This window comes from Gekko japonicus, unplaced genomic scaffold (genome assembly GCF_001447785.1).
Source record: "Gekko japonicus isolate JY-2015 unplaced genomic scaffold, Gekko_japonicus_V1.1 scaffold1266, whole genome shotgun sequence".
Lineage (NCBI taxonomy): Eukaryota > Metazoa > Chordata > Lepidosauria > Squamata > Gekkonidae > Gekko > Gekko japonicus.
This window is the reverse complement of record NW_015169813.1, coordinates 470,267-487,828: the sequence shown is the minus strand read 5'-3', so window position 1 is coordinate 487,828 and position 17,562 is coordinate 470,267. Positions and strand designations below refer to the sequence as shown.

The 17,562-nt window shown below is 49.1% G+C and overlaps 1 protein-coding gene across 1 annotated transcript in view; it reads left to right on the top strand.

Annotated features, from left to right (window-relative positions):
* The window catches only part of LOC107115443 (nuclear receptor ROR-beta-like), a 50,249-nt gene that overhangs the window by 26,935 nt on the left and 5,752 nt on the right, over positions 1 to 17,562 (top strand). Inside the window, 6 exon segments of the mRNA XM_015417152.1 lie at positions 7,425 to 7,510; positions 8,269 to 8,410; positions 10,919 to 11,332; positions 14,164 to 14,285; positions 15,655 to 15,676; positions 15,679 to 15,768. Of these exon segments, the coding sequence (XP_015272638.1) occupies positions 7,425 to 7,510; positions 8,269 to 8,410; positions 10,919 to 11,332; positions 14,164 to 14,285; positions 15,655 to 15,676; positions 15,679 to 15,768 (876 nt within the window).

Below are 17,562 nucleotides of genomic sequence, written 5' to 3'. Positions count from 1 at the left end.
ATTTTATTTTATTGACTACGTAAACAAAGACATACATACATACAAACATACTACACTACTTCTAAACCTAAAACGGGGGGTATAGTATGTTTACATATCGCTTATTGCCTCTTTTCTAATACATATCTTATACATAATTTTTTATTTTATTTTATTGACTACGTAAACAAAGACATACATACATACATACATACAAACATACTACACTACTTCTAAACCTAAAACGGGGGGTATAGTATGTTTACATATCGCTTATTGCCTCTTTTCTAATACATATCGTTTCTACCTTATACTAAAAAAAAAAAGATTGTTTTGCAACAGTTAGGAATTTTATTCATGTCTTCTTCTTCTCTTATTCTTAGTTGTCCATTGTTCTGCTTAAGTAAGGATATAATGTTTACGCCATTCATAAAACCTTTGCCAAGTATTTTCAAATGTATCTTCGGAGTGGTCTTTCAAGGTTAACGTAAGCGTGTCCATTTCTGCCGCTTCAAACATTTTATTAATAAGTTCCTCCTTACTTGGACCACTTTAATGGGACTGGACGGATGATGCTTTTAATCAACGAGTAGAGCTGTCAACTCCAGGTGGGGAAATTTCTGGAAATGGGGGGGTGGAGCCTTCAGAGGGCGGGGTTTGGAGAGGGGAGGGGCCTCAGCGGGCTGCAATGCCATAGCCATCAACCTCACCCTCCAGAGCAGCCATTTTCTCCAGGGGAACTGATCTCCATAGCCTGGAGATCAGTTGTAAATCCCTGGTTGTTACGTATCCCAAGTAATGGGCGTTAGGAAAGCTAGGGTTCCCAAATCCCCTCCGGGGGGCGGAATTCCCCCTGGTTTCGAGCCCCGATTCCCGCTCCCGCGGAATCGGGGCCCGGGGAAAACCCCACCCCCGCGTGTGCGTCACCCGGAAGTGACGTCGCACGCTGGGGGCGGGGCGACGCCATTTGAGGGGAAAACAAAGAGTTTTCCCCTCAAATGGCGTGGCCCCACCCAGCGTGTGACGTCACTTCCGGTGACGCTCCGGAAGCGCGCGCGCACGTCCCCAGCCGGCTCCCGGAACGACAGGACGCTCCCCCGCTGGTAAGATTTTTCTGTTTGGCAACCCTAAGGAAAGCCGTCCTGGGCCTGAGACCCTCGAGAGCTGCTGCCAGTCAGAGGAGGAGTTGATACCCAGCCTGGAGGGCAGATCTGTGGGTTGAGGCGGAGCAGGTGATAGCGAAGGCCATTTTTACAAAACAAATTGTTGGCGTTCTCTTTTGGGGCGGCGGCCAGGGCCCGGAGTTTTTAGTCATAACGACTGATGCAGTCATCAGTGCGCCGTCCCAGTCCCTCCATCTGGGAGAGCATGGACGGAGACTCGGCGTTTGATGTGGGCGAGGGCTGTTCTGGGCTGCCTGATAATTGCGCGGAATGGCTTTAGTCACCGGGTGAGACAGTCATGAACCGTGGAATGGTGTCACCGAAGGGAACGGCCCTCCTGCAAGGCGTTATGGGGGACAGGACAGGCCCCCTCCTGCCTCCACAGGCAAAAGTGTGTGGTGGTTGGGTTGGGACTGGGAAATACCTGGAGATTTTGGAAGGGGGTGGAGCCAGGAGAGGGCAGGGATTGGGGAGGGGAGAGTCAGTTTGGTGTAGTGGTTAAGTGTGCGAACTCTAATCTGGGGGGACCGGGTTTGATTCCCCCACTCCTCCACTTGCAGCTGCTGGATGACTTTGGGCAAGCCATAGTTCTAGCACAGCTGTTCTTGAAAAAGAGCAGTTTCTGTCAGAGCTCTCTCAGCCCCGCCTACCTCACAGGGTGTCTGTTGTGGGGTAGGGAAGGGAAAGGCTTTTGTACGCTGCTCTGAGACTCCGAGTGAAGGGTGGGGTATAAATCCAACCTCCTCCTCCTCCTCCTCCTCCTCTCCTCCTCCTCTTCTTCTTTCTTCTTTCTTCTTCTTCTTCTTCTTCTTCTTTATAATGCCATAGAGTCCACCCTCCAACGCAGCCATTTTCTCCACCAGAACTGATCTTTGGCACCTAGAGACCAGTTGTAATGCTGGAAGATCTAAGATCTCCAGCCCCTGCCTGGAGACTGGCAACCCTAGTGGCGGTCCTTCTACAGTGCTAAACAGCACAGAAATTTTAGGAACACTGCTGGGGGGGGAGAACAGACTCCCCCCCCATAACACAATTTTCATTTATTTGCCATCAAGTCACAGCTGATTAAAGGGTAACCCCTTCTGGTTGGCAAAGCACAGTGGTTGAGGAAATCCTTTTTTCGCTGTATCTGAGGAAGTGTGCATGCACACGAAAGCTAATTCCTTGGATAAAACTTTGTCGGGGTTAGAGGTGTCACTGGACTCGAACTTTGTTCCGCTGCTTCAGACCAACACGGATGCCCCACCTGAAAGCAAGAGACGAGAACAGAGGTAGTTGGCCGTGGCCTGCCTCCGCATAGCGACCCTGGACTTCCTTGGTGGTCTCTCATCCGAGTACTAACCAGGGCCGACCCTGCTTAGCTTCCGAGACAAGATCAGGCTAGCTTGAGCTATCTGGGCCAGGGCACCAGCACAGCTTGAAAGCTGTATGGATCTTGGCCCCGGGAGAAGTGCGGCTTTCAGTGTTTCCCTCTGGATGAAGAAAGCCGCTAGTCCAGCCCTGTAGCTACAGTGGGGCATTTTGGGGCCTGGCCCCCTGACTTCCTGCCAAGCCCCCCGACTTCCATCCAGCCCTCAGCCTCCCGGTTCTCTGGGCCTCCTGGAGGACTACCAACTCTCTGAGCCACCCCGAGGACTCCCCACCACCTCCCCTTCCCCAAGCATGGCTTGCTTCTCCGCATAGGCACGCAGAGTGCAAACGCTGCAAAAGTGAGTTTTTAAAATTTTTAATTTTATTGTCTTTTGTGACGTCAGTGCCCCCCAGCTTATTTAAAGGCCCCCCGAATGATAAAATCCTGGCTGCGGGCCTGCGCTAGTCCTCATGATGACTTAGTCTTAGCTGACTACGATTGTGCCGCATCAACAGCCTGAGTTCAGCATAGTGTGTCATCCTTGGTCTTGCAGCCCTCTTTTTGTTTGTTTACACCGGGTCGTGTGAATCATCTTGCCAAGATGACGCAGGCCAGGAATCAAGCCACTCATCTGGAAATCGTGTTTTTGCAAACACAGTTGTCGTGTTGTGTGGTTCGGATGTGTGCTGTTTCAGTGGTCGGAGGGGGGGGGTTGTTTGTTTGTTTGTTTTCTCCCTTGTGAGAGTGACCGCAGGATCCACATTTTGGCTGTCCCGAGGTCTGGGAAACCAACCGAGCTATCCTTCTCTCGATGAGGTTTAATCCTGGTGGCTCTATGCAAAGCGGTCTTTTTCATAGGCCGGCTGGCTTCCTTTCTCTGCACCGTTCGCAAGCGTGAGGCAAACTTGAGAGCCAGTTTGGTGTAGTGGTTAAGTGCGCGGACTCTAATCTGGGAGAACCGGGTTTGATTCCCCACTCCTCCACTTGCACCTGGCTGGATGACCTTGGGCAAGCCGTAGTCCTGACCAGTGTTCCCTCTAAGCTGAGTTAGTGTGAGCTAGCTCACCATTTTTTAGACTCCGGCTCACGTGTTTTTGTCTCAGCTCAGGAAGGACAGCTCCTGAGCAAACTGATTCATGCAGCAGCCAAATGGCTCGCTCACAACTTTATTGCCAGTAGCTCACAGAGTAGAATTTTTGCTCACGAGACTCCACAGCTTAGAGGGAGCATTGGTCCCGACACAGCTGTTCTTGGAAAAGAGCAGTTTCTGTCAGAGCTCTCTCAGCCCCACCGACCTCACAGGGGGTCTGTTGTGGGGAGGGGAAGGGAAAGGCGTTTGTAAGCCATTCTGAAACTCCCTTGAGTAGTGAAGGGCGGGGTATAAATCCAATCTCTTCTTCTTCTTCTTCTTCTTTTTCAAGCGAAAGGCCATCCAGTGTGGATGGTAATTCTCCCCCACAAGTCTCAGATGCATTCTGGCGACTCTGTAGGGTTTTCAAGGCAAGAGACGTTCAGAGGTGGTTTGCCATCGCCTGCCTCTGCATAGCGACCCTGGACTTCCTTGGCGGTCTCCCATCCAAATACTGACCAGGGCCGACCCTGCTTAGCTTCCCAGATCTGGTGAGATTGGGCTAGCCTGGGCCATCCAGGTCAGGTGTTGATGGTAATGGAGACGTGTGGGCGATTCTGCATCTAGCATTCGCTCCACGTTTTCTCAGCTGGGAGGAGAAAGTGCAGCTCGAAACCACACTCAAATACCTCAGGGCAATGGCTGTACTGACTGCAAAGTCACCCTTGAATGGTCATAAAACGGCCATAAGTCTAGGCAGACGGTATCATAAAATCCGAGGATCAAAGGAAAGGAAAGCGGCATGGAGTGTGGAGGCTACCATAAAATCCGATGGTCAAAGGAAGTGACAGCGGCCTGGAGTGTGGAGGCTACCATAAAATCCGATGGTCACAGGAAGCGACAGCGGCATGCAATGCAGAGGGGAATTTCTGTTCCAGTGTGGGTTTCGTAAAGCAATAGAGGGAAAAGCCAATGCAGGATCAGCCTTGTGTTTCATGCTTTGTTTTGGTTCCAGGATACTGGAATCTGAAGGAGTTCCAGCTGAGGTTTTACTGATATCAAAAAAAACCACATGGGCTTCAGTGTGAATATAGAGGGGAAAATATAAAGAGAGGGGGGAAATATATAAAAATATAGTTACATGTGTTGGCTAAGAGCTTGGAAAAACGGAGGCTTTTTCGTCTGTTTCCCCTCCCCCCCCTTCACAGCTCCGTTAAGATGTCTTAAAGTGGTAATGTCACTAAAAGAATCCAAGAACGTAGCCCGGACTGTGTTCATAATATTTATATCAAGATTTTGTATTGTACTAGTACCATTCTGTATCATCTTTGACCACAGACCTATATATATTTACTCATACTTGTGAAATGTATTTTAAACAATGAATGTTACCTACGATAGATATTTGCAATATAAAAAGTATAACAAAGTGTGTTAAAATTTACAGAATTGTGGTTTCTCTTTGGTGAGTTATGTGTTTGCGTATTTTCTGGAGGGACTCTGTTAGGTCTTCTGTTCTTTGTATTTTGCCCAATAAAGGCCCCTGCCACACGGGACGGCTGAAACGCGGCTACTCAGAGCTGCTCCAAACTTGAGACGCCGCAGCGGGATCCCACGGATCCCCTGAGCCGCGGCGCATCGCTCCCCGGCACGATCAGATGCCGGGGAGGAAAAGTCCGATGGGAGGGGGAGGCTGCCGAACTGCGCATGCTCGAGCATGTGCAGTACGCCCGGGGGGCGGGATGCGGCAGCGCAAGGACGCGCTGCCGATCCCACAGCCCAGCTCGAGGCGCTCCAATGGATGCAACCACCTAGATACGGCGCGGTATCGGCATTAGGGATGGATCAGGGACGGAGACGGCACGCTCCCCAGATGTTGAGGTGGGATCGCGCCCGTTTGCTCCGCCCCCGTTCCGTCCCGCTCCCGGCCTAAATGGGCTCGTATGAACAGGGCCAAAGTTAGGCTGTGCTGATTACAATAGAACAAAGTTTGAGTCCAGTGGCACCTTGAAGACCAACAAAAGTTTAATTCTGGGCATAAGCTTTCCTATTCCTGAATGACTGCAGAACCTTACGGTACCTGCAACCGTCCAAGGTTCTTTGACGCCTTTTTTTCACACCAAAGGTCACCCTTATGGACCTGGGGCTGCCCCCTGTTGACCCAGGGGGTTGGGAGGAGAGAGAACCCAAGATTTCCTTTATTGCCCTTCTTGTTACACCAACACAACTTAATCTCTATGAAGTACTTGAGCGCCATCTTCCGGGTGTCAGTTGAATCGCAACTCCTCTTCTTTTTTGACGGATAAAAGAGACTTTTTGTAGGAAACCGCAGGAATGGTTAGTGCGTCACGCTGATTACAGCATTCTTGAAAGCATTCTGCAAACACGGTCCGAGTAACACCAACAACGGCCCTGCGAGGAAGGTCAGTAGAGTTCCAAAACAGAAAGCCAAATGAATTTTTAAAAGATCATTATCATCACCTCAGTATATGGGGACAGAGCGTTGAGGCTTGAGCGCTGGGACTCCAAAATCTTGTTTGCAGGGTTGTCAAACATGCAGGCTTATTTTGCACCCTAGGCGGGGATCCCTTCTGGTGCCCCCCTCCCCGTGCGCCCACCAATTTTCAAAAAGAAATGCATTTTAGGAAGAATGAAAAACAACAAACTTCTAGAGTACGGGGCTGAGTGCAGTTTGGCACCTCTAAGGGCCGGCCCGCTCTAGGCGATCGCCTAGTTCGCCTAGTGAGTGAGCCGGCCCTGCAAACACGACGGGCTTTATGGAGTGCATGGTTTGGGGAGGGGAGAGACCTCAGTGGAGTATAATGCCACAGAGTCCACCCTCCAAAACCACCATTTTCTCCAGGGGATTGATTGATTGAATGATTCAGTACAAGATCAGCTCTGAAGAATCAGCAAGTAATAAAACATATGCAAAGCAGTAAACGTAAAACAAGGAACACAGATGAAGAAGGGCGACAAGGAGAGGAAAACCCTCCCCCAACAGACAGGCAAGCTATTGGGATGCAATCAGTCACTTGCGTATCCCGCACGCCTGTAGGCAAAATTTGGCGACTTTGTGGGTTATCTCTTGAGAGGAGTCCTCAAGGAGGAGAGAAATGTACAGTTGTTCAGATCTTCCCGGTGTAATTGACAGAATTTGAGCAATATAGGGAAGAGAGAGAGAGAAGAAGAGATCGGTTTTATACCCCACCCTTCACTACCCGAAGGAGTCTCAGAACGGCTTACAATCTCCTTTCCCTTCCCCTCCCCACAACAGATGCCCTGAGAGGTCGGCGGGGCTGAGAGAGCTCTCTCGAGAACTGCCCTTGAGAGAACAGTTCTGAAAGAACTTGTGACTGACCCAAGGTCACGCCAGCAGAGGGGAAAGGAGATTGTAAGCCACTCTAAGACTCCGAGTGAAGGGTGGGGTAAAAATCCAGTCTCCTCTTCCTCTTCTTCAAATAAGAAATGAAATGTATAGCCCTTCTGGGGGATTGGTGAGAATACAGGTGTAAGGACTGAATGAGGTTAGCATATAGATTGTGAGAGTCAAAACTCCCTTCGCGAGTCAAAATTCTCTTCGTCAGGGGATTTAAGCATTGACTCTCAAAAACGTATACCCCAGAAATCTTGTGGGTCTCTAAGGGGCTACTGGATCGGAACCTAGATGTTCCACTGCAGACCGACGCGGCTACCCTTCGATACTGATTCCATTACTGAATGCATTTTTATCCTACCCTGTCTAAATGTACAGCATATAATGCACACGCACAGCTTTTTAAAGGCACAACGTTAACAATGTGGGTGTTTTGTCTTTCTCCTCTGCCCCCCCTCCCCCCTTTGCCTTAATTCTTCTCTGCAGCGCAAATCGAAGTGATCCCCTGTAAAATATGTGGGGATAAATCTTCGGGGATTCACTATGGTGTCATCACCTGTGAAGGATGTAAGGTGAGTGGGGGGGGGGCTGCTGCAAAATTGGGCTGTCCTCTTGGGGTGAATCGACCCCACAACAGATAAGCAAAACGCAGTTAACTTACGGGACTCATCGCCACCAGATACGCAGACTGCATAGGGTGGACTAGATGGAGGACTTTCCCACATTCCCGCTTTCCCTTGCGTGTGTGTCTTTCTGTTCTGCATGTCTTTTGCTCCCTCTAGTGGTTGTTTCAAGAATGCATCGCTTTATGTCCAGCATAAAAACCTGCCGTTTACATCCGCAGGGAGTTATGCTGGACACAAAGCAATGTAATAGCAAACTGACCAAAACACATGCAGAACGGACACTCCCTCCCCTTCAACAGGAACATACAAGCAAGGAAAATCATAATGCGGAAAAACCCAGAGTTGGGCTTGATCCAGTAAGAATATAACTGTCTTCAGACCACTCGTGAAGGAATAACCAAATTAAATGAACCTCTACATCATTATAATTATTTTAATTTTGGGTTGTGTTTTTTTAAAAAAAACCTCCTTGGATGTTCTAGCCTAGGCGTCTCCCTTACAGTCTAATTTTCTTCATACAGGGGGTTATCTCTCCCCCCCCCAAGTGAGGAACATTTGAAAAAAAACCACACACATGGAGAGTGGTATAGTCCAGGCAGAGTTTTATCATTTGATCTGCTGTGGTGTAGCCTTCAATCTCCAAACAGCCCCTTTGCCCATCTTGGAAGACGCTAATCTTCCCCCCCTTCCTGTTCTCTCTCCAGGGATTCTTCCGCCGAAGCCAACAGAATAATGCCACCTACTCTTGCTCACGCCAAAGGAACTGTCTCATTGACCGAACCAACCGCAACCGATGTCAGCACTGCCGCTTGCAGAAATGCCTGGCCTTAGGAATGTCCCGGGATGGTGAGTCTTCGGTTCTCAGGGGTGGGAGGGGCAGTGATGGCAATCCAGAAAAGGATGCATCAAGCTCAGCTGTGACAACTGTGGGTAAAGTTCTGAACTGGCAGAAGGACTTGGATCGCTTTCTCCCTGCCGCTCTACACTCTGATGCTCTCTAGTGCCACCAGGGCAGGTGGGCCAATAGCGGTATTGCAGCCATAAATTCGGCATTGCTCAGTCAGTGCAAATGGCCATTTTAGGATTCTGCCTGCTCCGTCTGAGCTGTTCATCTACTGTCTGTCACAGCTCAGTCCCCTCTTTGCCTCTAGAACATCTGTCCTGGTATGTCGTTTCTGATCCCTCTCCATCGGGCTTGTCTCCCTTTCGAGAATTATAGAGTAACACTTTTGATCCAAGAAAGCTGCCTTTTACCAAGTCAGGACTTTGGTCCATTTTATCAGTCCTCATTGGCAACAGCTCTCAAGCAGAGAGAGGCCTTTTTTCCTGCATCTGCTACTTGAGATCCTTTTGGCTGTGGTCGAACCTGGGACCTTCTGGATGCAAAGATCCCCCCTCTGTTAGTTACCAGCGTACTTAAGATGTCACGCAAAACCAAACGACAAACGCACAATTCTTATATACGTGGTCACTGCTACCAGAAACGTGTAGGGGAAAACTGACTGGTGTCTCCACACCATTTTTTTAATGAATGTTTTGTATGTCATTTTGAAAAAATTATAAAGACACCTGTACGTTATCAAGAAAACAGGAAAAAAATGAAATACTGGCACCTGTAATAAAAGAGTAGAGTAGTTGAGATGCGGAAATATTGCTTTCAGGCCATATAGAGTTTTTATCCTACCCTACCCTACCTTCAGGGTATTCAGGGTAGAATATGTGGTATTCCCCTCTTTGCCCTCACAACACCCTTGTGAGGTAGATTAGGCTGGGAGAAAGAAAGAGGACCACGGTCAGCCTGTATACTTGAGGACACAGCAAGGATTCAGACCTGGGCCTCTCAGATTGTAGTCCAGGACTTTCACCCCTAGGAGCTGCGGTGGCTCAGGTGGTTAAGACACTGAACTGCAGGCTGTGGAAGGTCGGTAGTTCAGCAGTTCAAGACCCAAGTGTGTCGCATGACGGAGTGAGCTCCCATCTCTAGTTCCAGCTCCTGCCAACCTAGCAGTTCGAAAGCAAGAAATTGCAAGTAGATAAATAGGTACCACTTCGGTGGGAAGGTAACAGCGTTCCGTGCGCCTTGGTGTTTAGTCATGCCGGCCACATGACCACGGAAACGTCTTCGGACAGCGCTGGCTCTTCGGCTTGGAAACGGAGATGAGCACCGCAACCCTCGAGTCGGATTCGACTGGCTTTCGAGAAAGGGAACCTTTACCTTTACCTTTTACTTTCACCCCTGCACCACACTCACTCTTAATGGCAACCAGCAGGAAATGGGGGAGGCGGGGACTTCCACTGGGGGGATGATTGGCATTGCCTGTGCAATGACGTCACTTCTGGTGGGACCCAGAAGTGACGTCATTGCCCTGGAGTTGACACTCTAGCATTCACCCTGAACTCTAACCGTAGAGTTTTAGGCAATTACTCAAGGGTCCCTGGAGTGATGACATCACTTCCAGGTCATGCCGGAAGTGACCACATCATGCCGGAACCATCGATCAAGCCCCCCATTTTGTCTGGAAATTTCATCCCACCTCCCAGCTGAGTGTCAGCACACAATGAGAGCCGGGGAGGCACGGCGGCAATGACCTGCTGCCAGCAGGAAACTAGCAACCTTGCTCTTAGTGTCGATATGAACGAGTTATATTTGTGTACAGTGCCTAGTTGGATTGTTGTGTGATGTTCATAAATCGTTCTCCTACGTAGTGTGAGCTGTGCTAAGCCAACGCTCTCTAGGTGTGAGTCAATGCACGACTACAGAGGGGAGCTTAAATCATCTTTATTTAACTTCACACGCATTCAGAAGATCATTTACTCACAATCTAGCTGATAGCTGGGTGGAAAGTTACATCTTGTGATCTAGGTCAGTTCTATAGCCGTGGTGAGAAAAGAGATGGGCTTCCCCTCTCCTTGCAGTAAGGGTTGATTGGCAAAGAAACGGAAAAGAACAATAAAACTCCTATCTTTGCGCCTCTGAGCTAAGGAAATTACTCTTAATGAGCCAGTCAGAGGGAAGCTTCTGGGACCCCTAACTGTGAACTACAATTCCCAGGTGCAACAGGTCTTAAAGATACAGAGCAGTTTTAGTAAACTACAGATAACGCTGACTGGGGGCAGCACAGATATGAACGAGTTATATTTGTGTACAGTGCCTAGTTGGATTGTTGTGTGATGTTCATAAATCGTTCTCCTACGTAGTGAAGGAGTTAGGGCTGGCGGTTTGGAGCTGGACAGGCTGCTGGGATGGCAAGTGGGTACTCCGTCAACCTGGTCCACGGGGTGGAATCTGTCTGGGATGTGGTGTGACGCTTGCCCCATTCTCTCTGTCCTCCCCCCCCCCATTTTGGACTGCAGCGGTGAAGTTTGGCCGCATGTCTAAGAAGCAGCGGGACAGCCTCTACGCCGAGGTGCAGAAACACCAGCAGAGCCAAGAGCAGAGCGGCGAAGCCAAGGATGAGCCGGAGACCTTGTCGCGGGTCTACACCACCAGCATGAGCAGCGGCCTCTCCGATCTGGACGACATCTCCATGCTCTCCGACAGCTTCCTTTTCGACTTCCCCTTGACCCCTGACGGGAACAGCAATTACTACAACCTGGACCTCTTGACCTCAGCCCAGCCGTCGCCCGACCAATCCAGCATTGACGTCAGTGATGCCAAGTTCATCAAGCAGGAATCCATTTATGAGCTGGTGCTGGACCCGGCCTTCTACACCCACGGTCCCCTCGAGAGCAGCCAGTTGGTCTCGGACATTTCAGTGATGGAGATCGGTTAGTATGCGGGTCAAAGGATCAGATCTCAACGGGGCCAAGACTCTTAGGGAAGTTGTTGGACATTGTTCCCCCCCCCCAATTAAATTTTTATTTTAAAACAACAATACATATTATTACCATATTCAACAAAAACATTTTCCTTCTTGCTTTAACAATAAAATAACAAGTTGGATAAGTTACATTGCTTTACTTTAAAACAAATCCTATATTTGCCTTGTACCTATATACTATAGAGTGGGTACTGTGTAACTATTTTTAACTTCTTTTAGAATAGAAAATCCAACCTTACATCATCCTCCAATAACCCATGTAATATAACACTAAACAATATGCATAAGAGAAGAGACAACTTTCACAGCATTGAAGAAGATAGACAAAGACAAGAACAAGATTCTATGAAACTCACAAACTATTGTTGTTATATCCATTTGTGGTATTGAGACCATTCGGGTGAAATGAACTGTTTGAGAGCCAAGTAATCAAGTACTGGGAACCATTTTTCTGTAAAAGTGGATTTTGTGGGATTTTGCTACCTTGCATCCCTCCCTGACTCTTTGTCACAGGTTGGAGCAAGGGTGGCATTGCCAAGGGTCCTTCTCCTCTCATCTGGAATCACCACAGTGGACTTTCCCACATTCTGATTTTCTCAATTGTAAGTTCCTGCTTCTTCAGGAGAGGGGGCCGTGTTCCACACGTTATTTACTCCCTCTAGTGGTCAACTGGATATTACGCTGGTTTATGTCCAGCATGTCTCCCTGCAGATTTAAACTGGGTTTTTATGCCAGACATAAACTGATGTAATTTCGAATTGACCACTAGAGGGAGCAAAACGTGTGGAACAGACGTGTGGAACAAACAAGAAACAGGCAATTACAAATGGGGGAAAAAATAGGATGCAGAAAAGCCCAGTTTGTTCATTCCATTTAAATGGGAAAGGGAATCCAAGCCCTGCCATTAGCAACTCACTGCATTCCAGGTTTTGCCTCATGGGCTTCCTGTCTGTTTTCAAATTTAATTTCCATTTTTTAAAAAGACATAAAACACAATTGCAATGCCAGCTGTTCAATCTGGAACACTTGAAGCTCTGTTGAGGTTTTTCAAGACTACTGTTCTTTAACATTTCCCTTATGTTCTTCTGTTTCCATCTTCATAAATTACTTCCGGTTCTTTCCTCTGCCAGCCATGACAATCATGAATCAATGGTTAGCTATCAGTTCATCTGGCGGGGGGAAGGGATTTATTACTGCTTTTCACTGGACAGACAAAGTTACTGCTCATTTTTATGTGTGTTCTAGAGCTGTTACGAAATGGGAATAATAAAACAATATAATAAGCAATGGCTTTGCCAGGAAAGTGAAAAGCAGCTCTCAATTCCCATATCCTCCCAGCAAGAACTGATAATTGATTCCTGAGTGCCATAACCTGGTGAGGAGAAAATAGAGAGGGATTCTTTAGGCTGTAAAGCAAAGAGAAAAGAAGACTGTGGAAACAAACAGACATTTGCTGAACAGATTTTACCTGTGACTAAACATAGTTGGATGAATTTCACCCTGGGGATGAATTCGGGGGGGATATAGCGCTATATTAAGTGCTGAGTAGAGCTCCAGCTGCAGTTTAGCTTCCAGGCTTATTGTGAGTGTTCTCTGACTGGTGCAAAACCTTAGCTCGAAGGTCTATATTTGACATCCACTTGTGTCCAGTGTTCCCTCTAAGCTGAGTTAGTGTGAGCTAGCTCACAGTTTTGTATCCTCCGGCGCACACATTTTTGTCTTCGCTCAGGAAGGATGGCTCCAGAGCAACCTAATTGATGCACTAGCCAAATCGCTCGCTCACAACTTTAATGCCAGCAGCTCACAAAGTAGAATTTTTGTTCACAAGACTCCACAGCTTAGAGGGAGAGCATTGCTTGTGTCTGATTTCAGTATTTCTGTGTGCTTAAGTGGTTGGTATGTAGGGACACATCACTTTCCATTGAAACAGTATTTAAACGGTGGCATGCAAAGCATGGTGTTTGCCGTCTGAAAGTCGATAATTTTGTATCTGACTTGAGACAACATCAAAACCAGCCGGAGGCGCCAGTAACTTGAAAATGCCCACATTTCAGGATAACATTTAGCATTCATCTTTCAGCTGGGTGAACCTGAAGGGCTTTGACTCACAGAGCATCAGCCTTGACTATAAACGATCCCGGGTTCAAGCCTCCCAGCATTTCTAGTTAAAGGTTCTCAGGGAGGAAGTGTTGGGAAAGGCTTCCGACGGGGTCCTAAAGAGCCGGCTGCCAATCAGAGTAGACGGTCCTGAGCTAGATGAAGAAGTAGAGCAGGGGCGGCCGAACTTGCTCAGCAGAAGAGCCACATAGAACAAGCATCAGATGTCTGAGAGCTGCAAGACATGAACGATTGTCACACACGTGTTTTTATTGAAAAATATGCAGATTTGCTTTTTATTCACTTTAAGCGAGACTGCCAAAAAAAAAAAAAGGTATTGATAATGATATTTATTTGTCCAGTGATATTTACTTGCTTGCTAGTGATATTTATTTGTCAGAGAAAGAGAGAGGTGGAAAGAGGGAGAGAGAAACAATGAAAGCAAATAGATGGGGAAGGAAGGAAGGAAGGAAGGAAGGAAGGAAGGAAGGAAGGAAGGAAGGAAGGAAGGAAGGAAGGAAGGAGAAACAACAAGAAGGAAGGAAGGAAGGAAGGAAGGAAATAGAGGGGGAGCCTGCAGGGAGCCGCACAATATGTGTGAAAGAGCCACATGCGGCTCCCCAGCCACAGTTTGGCCACCCCTGGTGTAATCAGAGCCTGACGCTGTCCTTGTATTTCCAGAACGCCTAGGCCAGAATGTGATCAAATCACACCTGGAAACCTCCCAATACACAAGTGAAGAGTTGAAGAGGCTAGCCTGGACGCTTTACTCACAAGAAGAGATCAGAGGCATGCAGAACAAGGTACATATTTTCTCTCCCCGCTTTGACTATGACCCTGTCAGGACTGGTTTCCCAGACTGGACCCTTAAAGGCCTGTGTAGACCAGAATGCTTTCTCCCCCAGAGGCCTGCGGCATTGATCCTGGGAATATCACAAGCTGGACGGAGTCAGCCCCTGCTGTTTCTCTCTGTGGGCGTCTATTTGGTTGCTGCGCATGGAGGTTCCCTTTAGCTTTTGCGGCTGATTGGCACTGGTAGACATATCATATGTTCCCTTCCAGCAATGCACTTCACAAATAAACGTATGGTTCCTCTCCTCCCCCCTGCAACTTGTAACTAGGGTTGCCAGTCTCCAGGTGGGGCCTGGAGATCTCCCGCTTTTACAACTGATCTCCAGCTGACAGCGATCAGCTCCCCTGGAGAAAATGGCCGCTTTGAAGGGCGGGCTCTGTGGCATTGTACCCTGCGGAGGCCCCTCCCCTCCCCAAACTGCAGGCTGTGGAAGGCCAGTAGTTCAGCAGTTTGAGACCCGAGTGTGCCACATGACGGAGTGAGCTCCCGTCTCTAGTTCCAGCTCCTGCCAACCTAGCAGTTCAAAAGCAAGAAATTGCAAGTAGATCAATAGGTACCATTTCGGTGGGAAGGTAACAGCGTTCCGTGCGCCTTGGTGTTTAGTCATGCCGGCCACATGACCACGGAAGTGTCTTCGGACAGCGCTGGCTCTTCGGCTTGGAAACGGAGATGAGCACCGCAACCCTAGAGTCGGATTCGACTGGCTTTCGAACAAGGGAACCTTTACCTTTACCTTTACCTTTAAAGCGGTTTTGAGCCAGAAAGCAACGGCTGGGGACGGGAGGCAGATGTTGACCGTGTGATCGCGCAGATAAAATCCGTTTCTGAGGCGGGCCGAAAGCGGACTAAACAGCCCGTCCAAAAGCACCCAGGGTCTGTTTTTTAATGCCAGAGACTGGTACAGGTAGGGTTGCCAGCTCTGGGTCAGGAAATTCCTGGAGATTTGGGGGTACAGCCTGGAGAGGTTGGGATTTGGAGAGGGGAGCGACCTCAGCAGGGTATAATGCCATACAGTCCACCCTCCAAAGCAGCCGTTTCTTCCCGGGGAACTGATCTTGGTCGCCTGGCAATCATGTAATAGCGGGAGATATCCAGGTGCCACCAGGAGTTTGGTAACTCTAGAGCAGTGGTGGCGAACCTATGGCACGGGTGCCAGAGGTGGCACTCAGAGCCCTCCGTGTTGGCACTTTGCAATAAATAAGTGGGGTTTGGGTCGCAGTTTGGGCCCTCGGTCTCTAAAAGGTTCGCCATCACTGCTCTAGAGACACAGGCAGAATGTGGGGGCCCCGGCTGAAGACCTTTCCCTGTTCTTTTCACAGAGCTGCGAGGCCTTGTGGCAGGAAACGCCATCCAGTACGTCGTGGAATTCGCCAAACGCATCGAGGGTTTCATGGAGCTCTGTCAAAACGACCAGATCGTCCTCCTGAAAGCAGGTGAGGAGACGCGAAGAGAAGCAACCAGGCGACTCCCCTTCTCCGAGCAGATGACTGTCGCTCGGTTTCGCTGCTTTATTCTCCCGGCTTGAATCTTTTTTTTTTTAATCCCAATCTTAGATGTTGCCGTCATACATGAATGCATTGGTTTTTCACGGTGAAAAAAACGACATCGAGCTTTGTCGTTTTCAAATTCACCAATAAGACCTGGGGTTTTCTCTGTCCTCGCAAGCTGCTCGAGATCGTCTTAACTGACAATACTTGTTTTCAGGGGTCATTCTGTAGAAAAAGAGGTGCAGGAGCTCATTGGCATAACGCATTAGCATAATGACATCACCGGAAGTCTGTCAGAAGGCAGCACCCACCGCTCAGGCGCCACTGGACTGTTTTGGATTGCTAATTATTGGGGGGGGGGAACATGCAGATATGTCCTCACAGAGGAGGGAGAGCTTGTACCGGAATAAAACTTGGTCTTAAAGGTGCCACTGGACTGTTTTGGACCGGGGGGCCCCTCTGCAGCTTACCTGGCTGCTTCTTGCTCTGACTGAGGGCTGCTGGGAGCAGGGGGTGGGGCTTGTTGCCTGTGCCCGCCCCCTGGGCTCTTTACTGCCGGAGCTCCGCTCCTGTGCGCTCCTGCAGGAAATGACCCCTGCTTGTTTTAGAAACCGCTTGATAAGGCTATGCCCAGGGCTACCAACTCTGGGTTAGGAAAACCAGGAGTTTCGGGGGGTGGAGCCTCAGCAGGGAATAATGCCACAGAGTCCGCCCTCCAAAGCAGCCATTTTCTCCAGGGGAACTGATCTTGGTCATCTGGAGAGCAATTGTAATAGCGGGAGATCTCCAGGTGGCGCCTGGAGGTTGGCAACCCCCATTGGCAGCCCTAGGAGCTGCTCACTGTAGTCTGGTGTTTGGTTGTGATTCCAGGAGAACACCAGGCCTCATGTGGAGGTCGGCGACTCTAGCCACTGACCTTGCTGGAACACAGCTGGAGGGGTTTGACGCCAAACTGATTACCCCCACCCCCTGACTTCTTTCCCAGCATACTTAGTCCACCCCAACAAACATTGGGTTTGGGGGAGAATGTGCAAACATTGTAATGTTATGTGCTTCGGAACCATGGCAGGCTGCGCCAGTCTTTGGGCCAAATCTAAATATGACGGTGATAGACACGATTAGTTTTATCACTTATAGGAGAGCCAGTTTGGTGTAGTGGTTAAGTGTGCGGACTCTAATCTGGGAGAACCGGGTTTGATTCCCCACTCCTCCACTTGCACCTGGCTGGATGACCTTGGGTCAGTCACAAGCTCTGGCACAGCTGTCCTTGAAAAAGAGCCGTTTCTGTCAGAGCGCTCTCAGCCCCACCCACCTCCCAGGGTGTCTGTTGTGGGGAGGGTAAGGGAAAGGAGTTTGTAAGCCACTCTGAGAGAGCCAGTTTGGTGTAGTGGTTAAGTGCGCGGACTCTAATCTGGGAGAACCGGGTTTGATTCCCCACTCCTCCACTTGCACCTGCTGATGTGACCTTGGGTCAGTCACAAGCTCTGGCACAGCTGTTCTCGAAAAAGAGCAGTTTCTGTCAAGAGTTCTCTCAGCCCCACCCACCTCACAGGGTGTCTGTTGTGGGGAGGGGAAGGGAAAGGAGTTTGTAAGCCGCTCTGAGACTCCAAGTGAAGGGCGGGGTATAAATCCAATCTCTTCTTCTTCTTCTTATGGGGGATGTCTTATTTTTTAAAGCCAAAGGGGCATGCTGACTTCACCCCTTCGCCCACCAGGTAGGCTGTCTCCCCCTCAACCTCC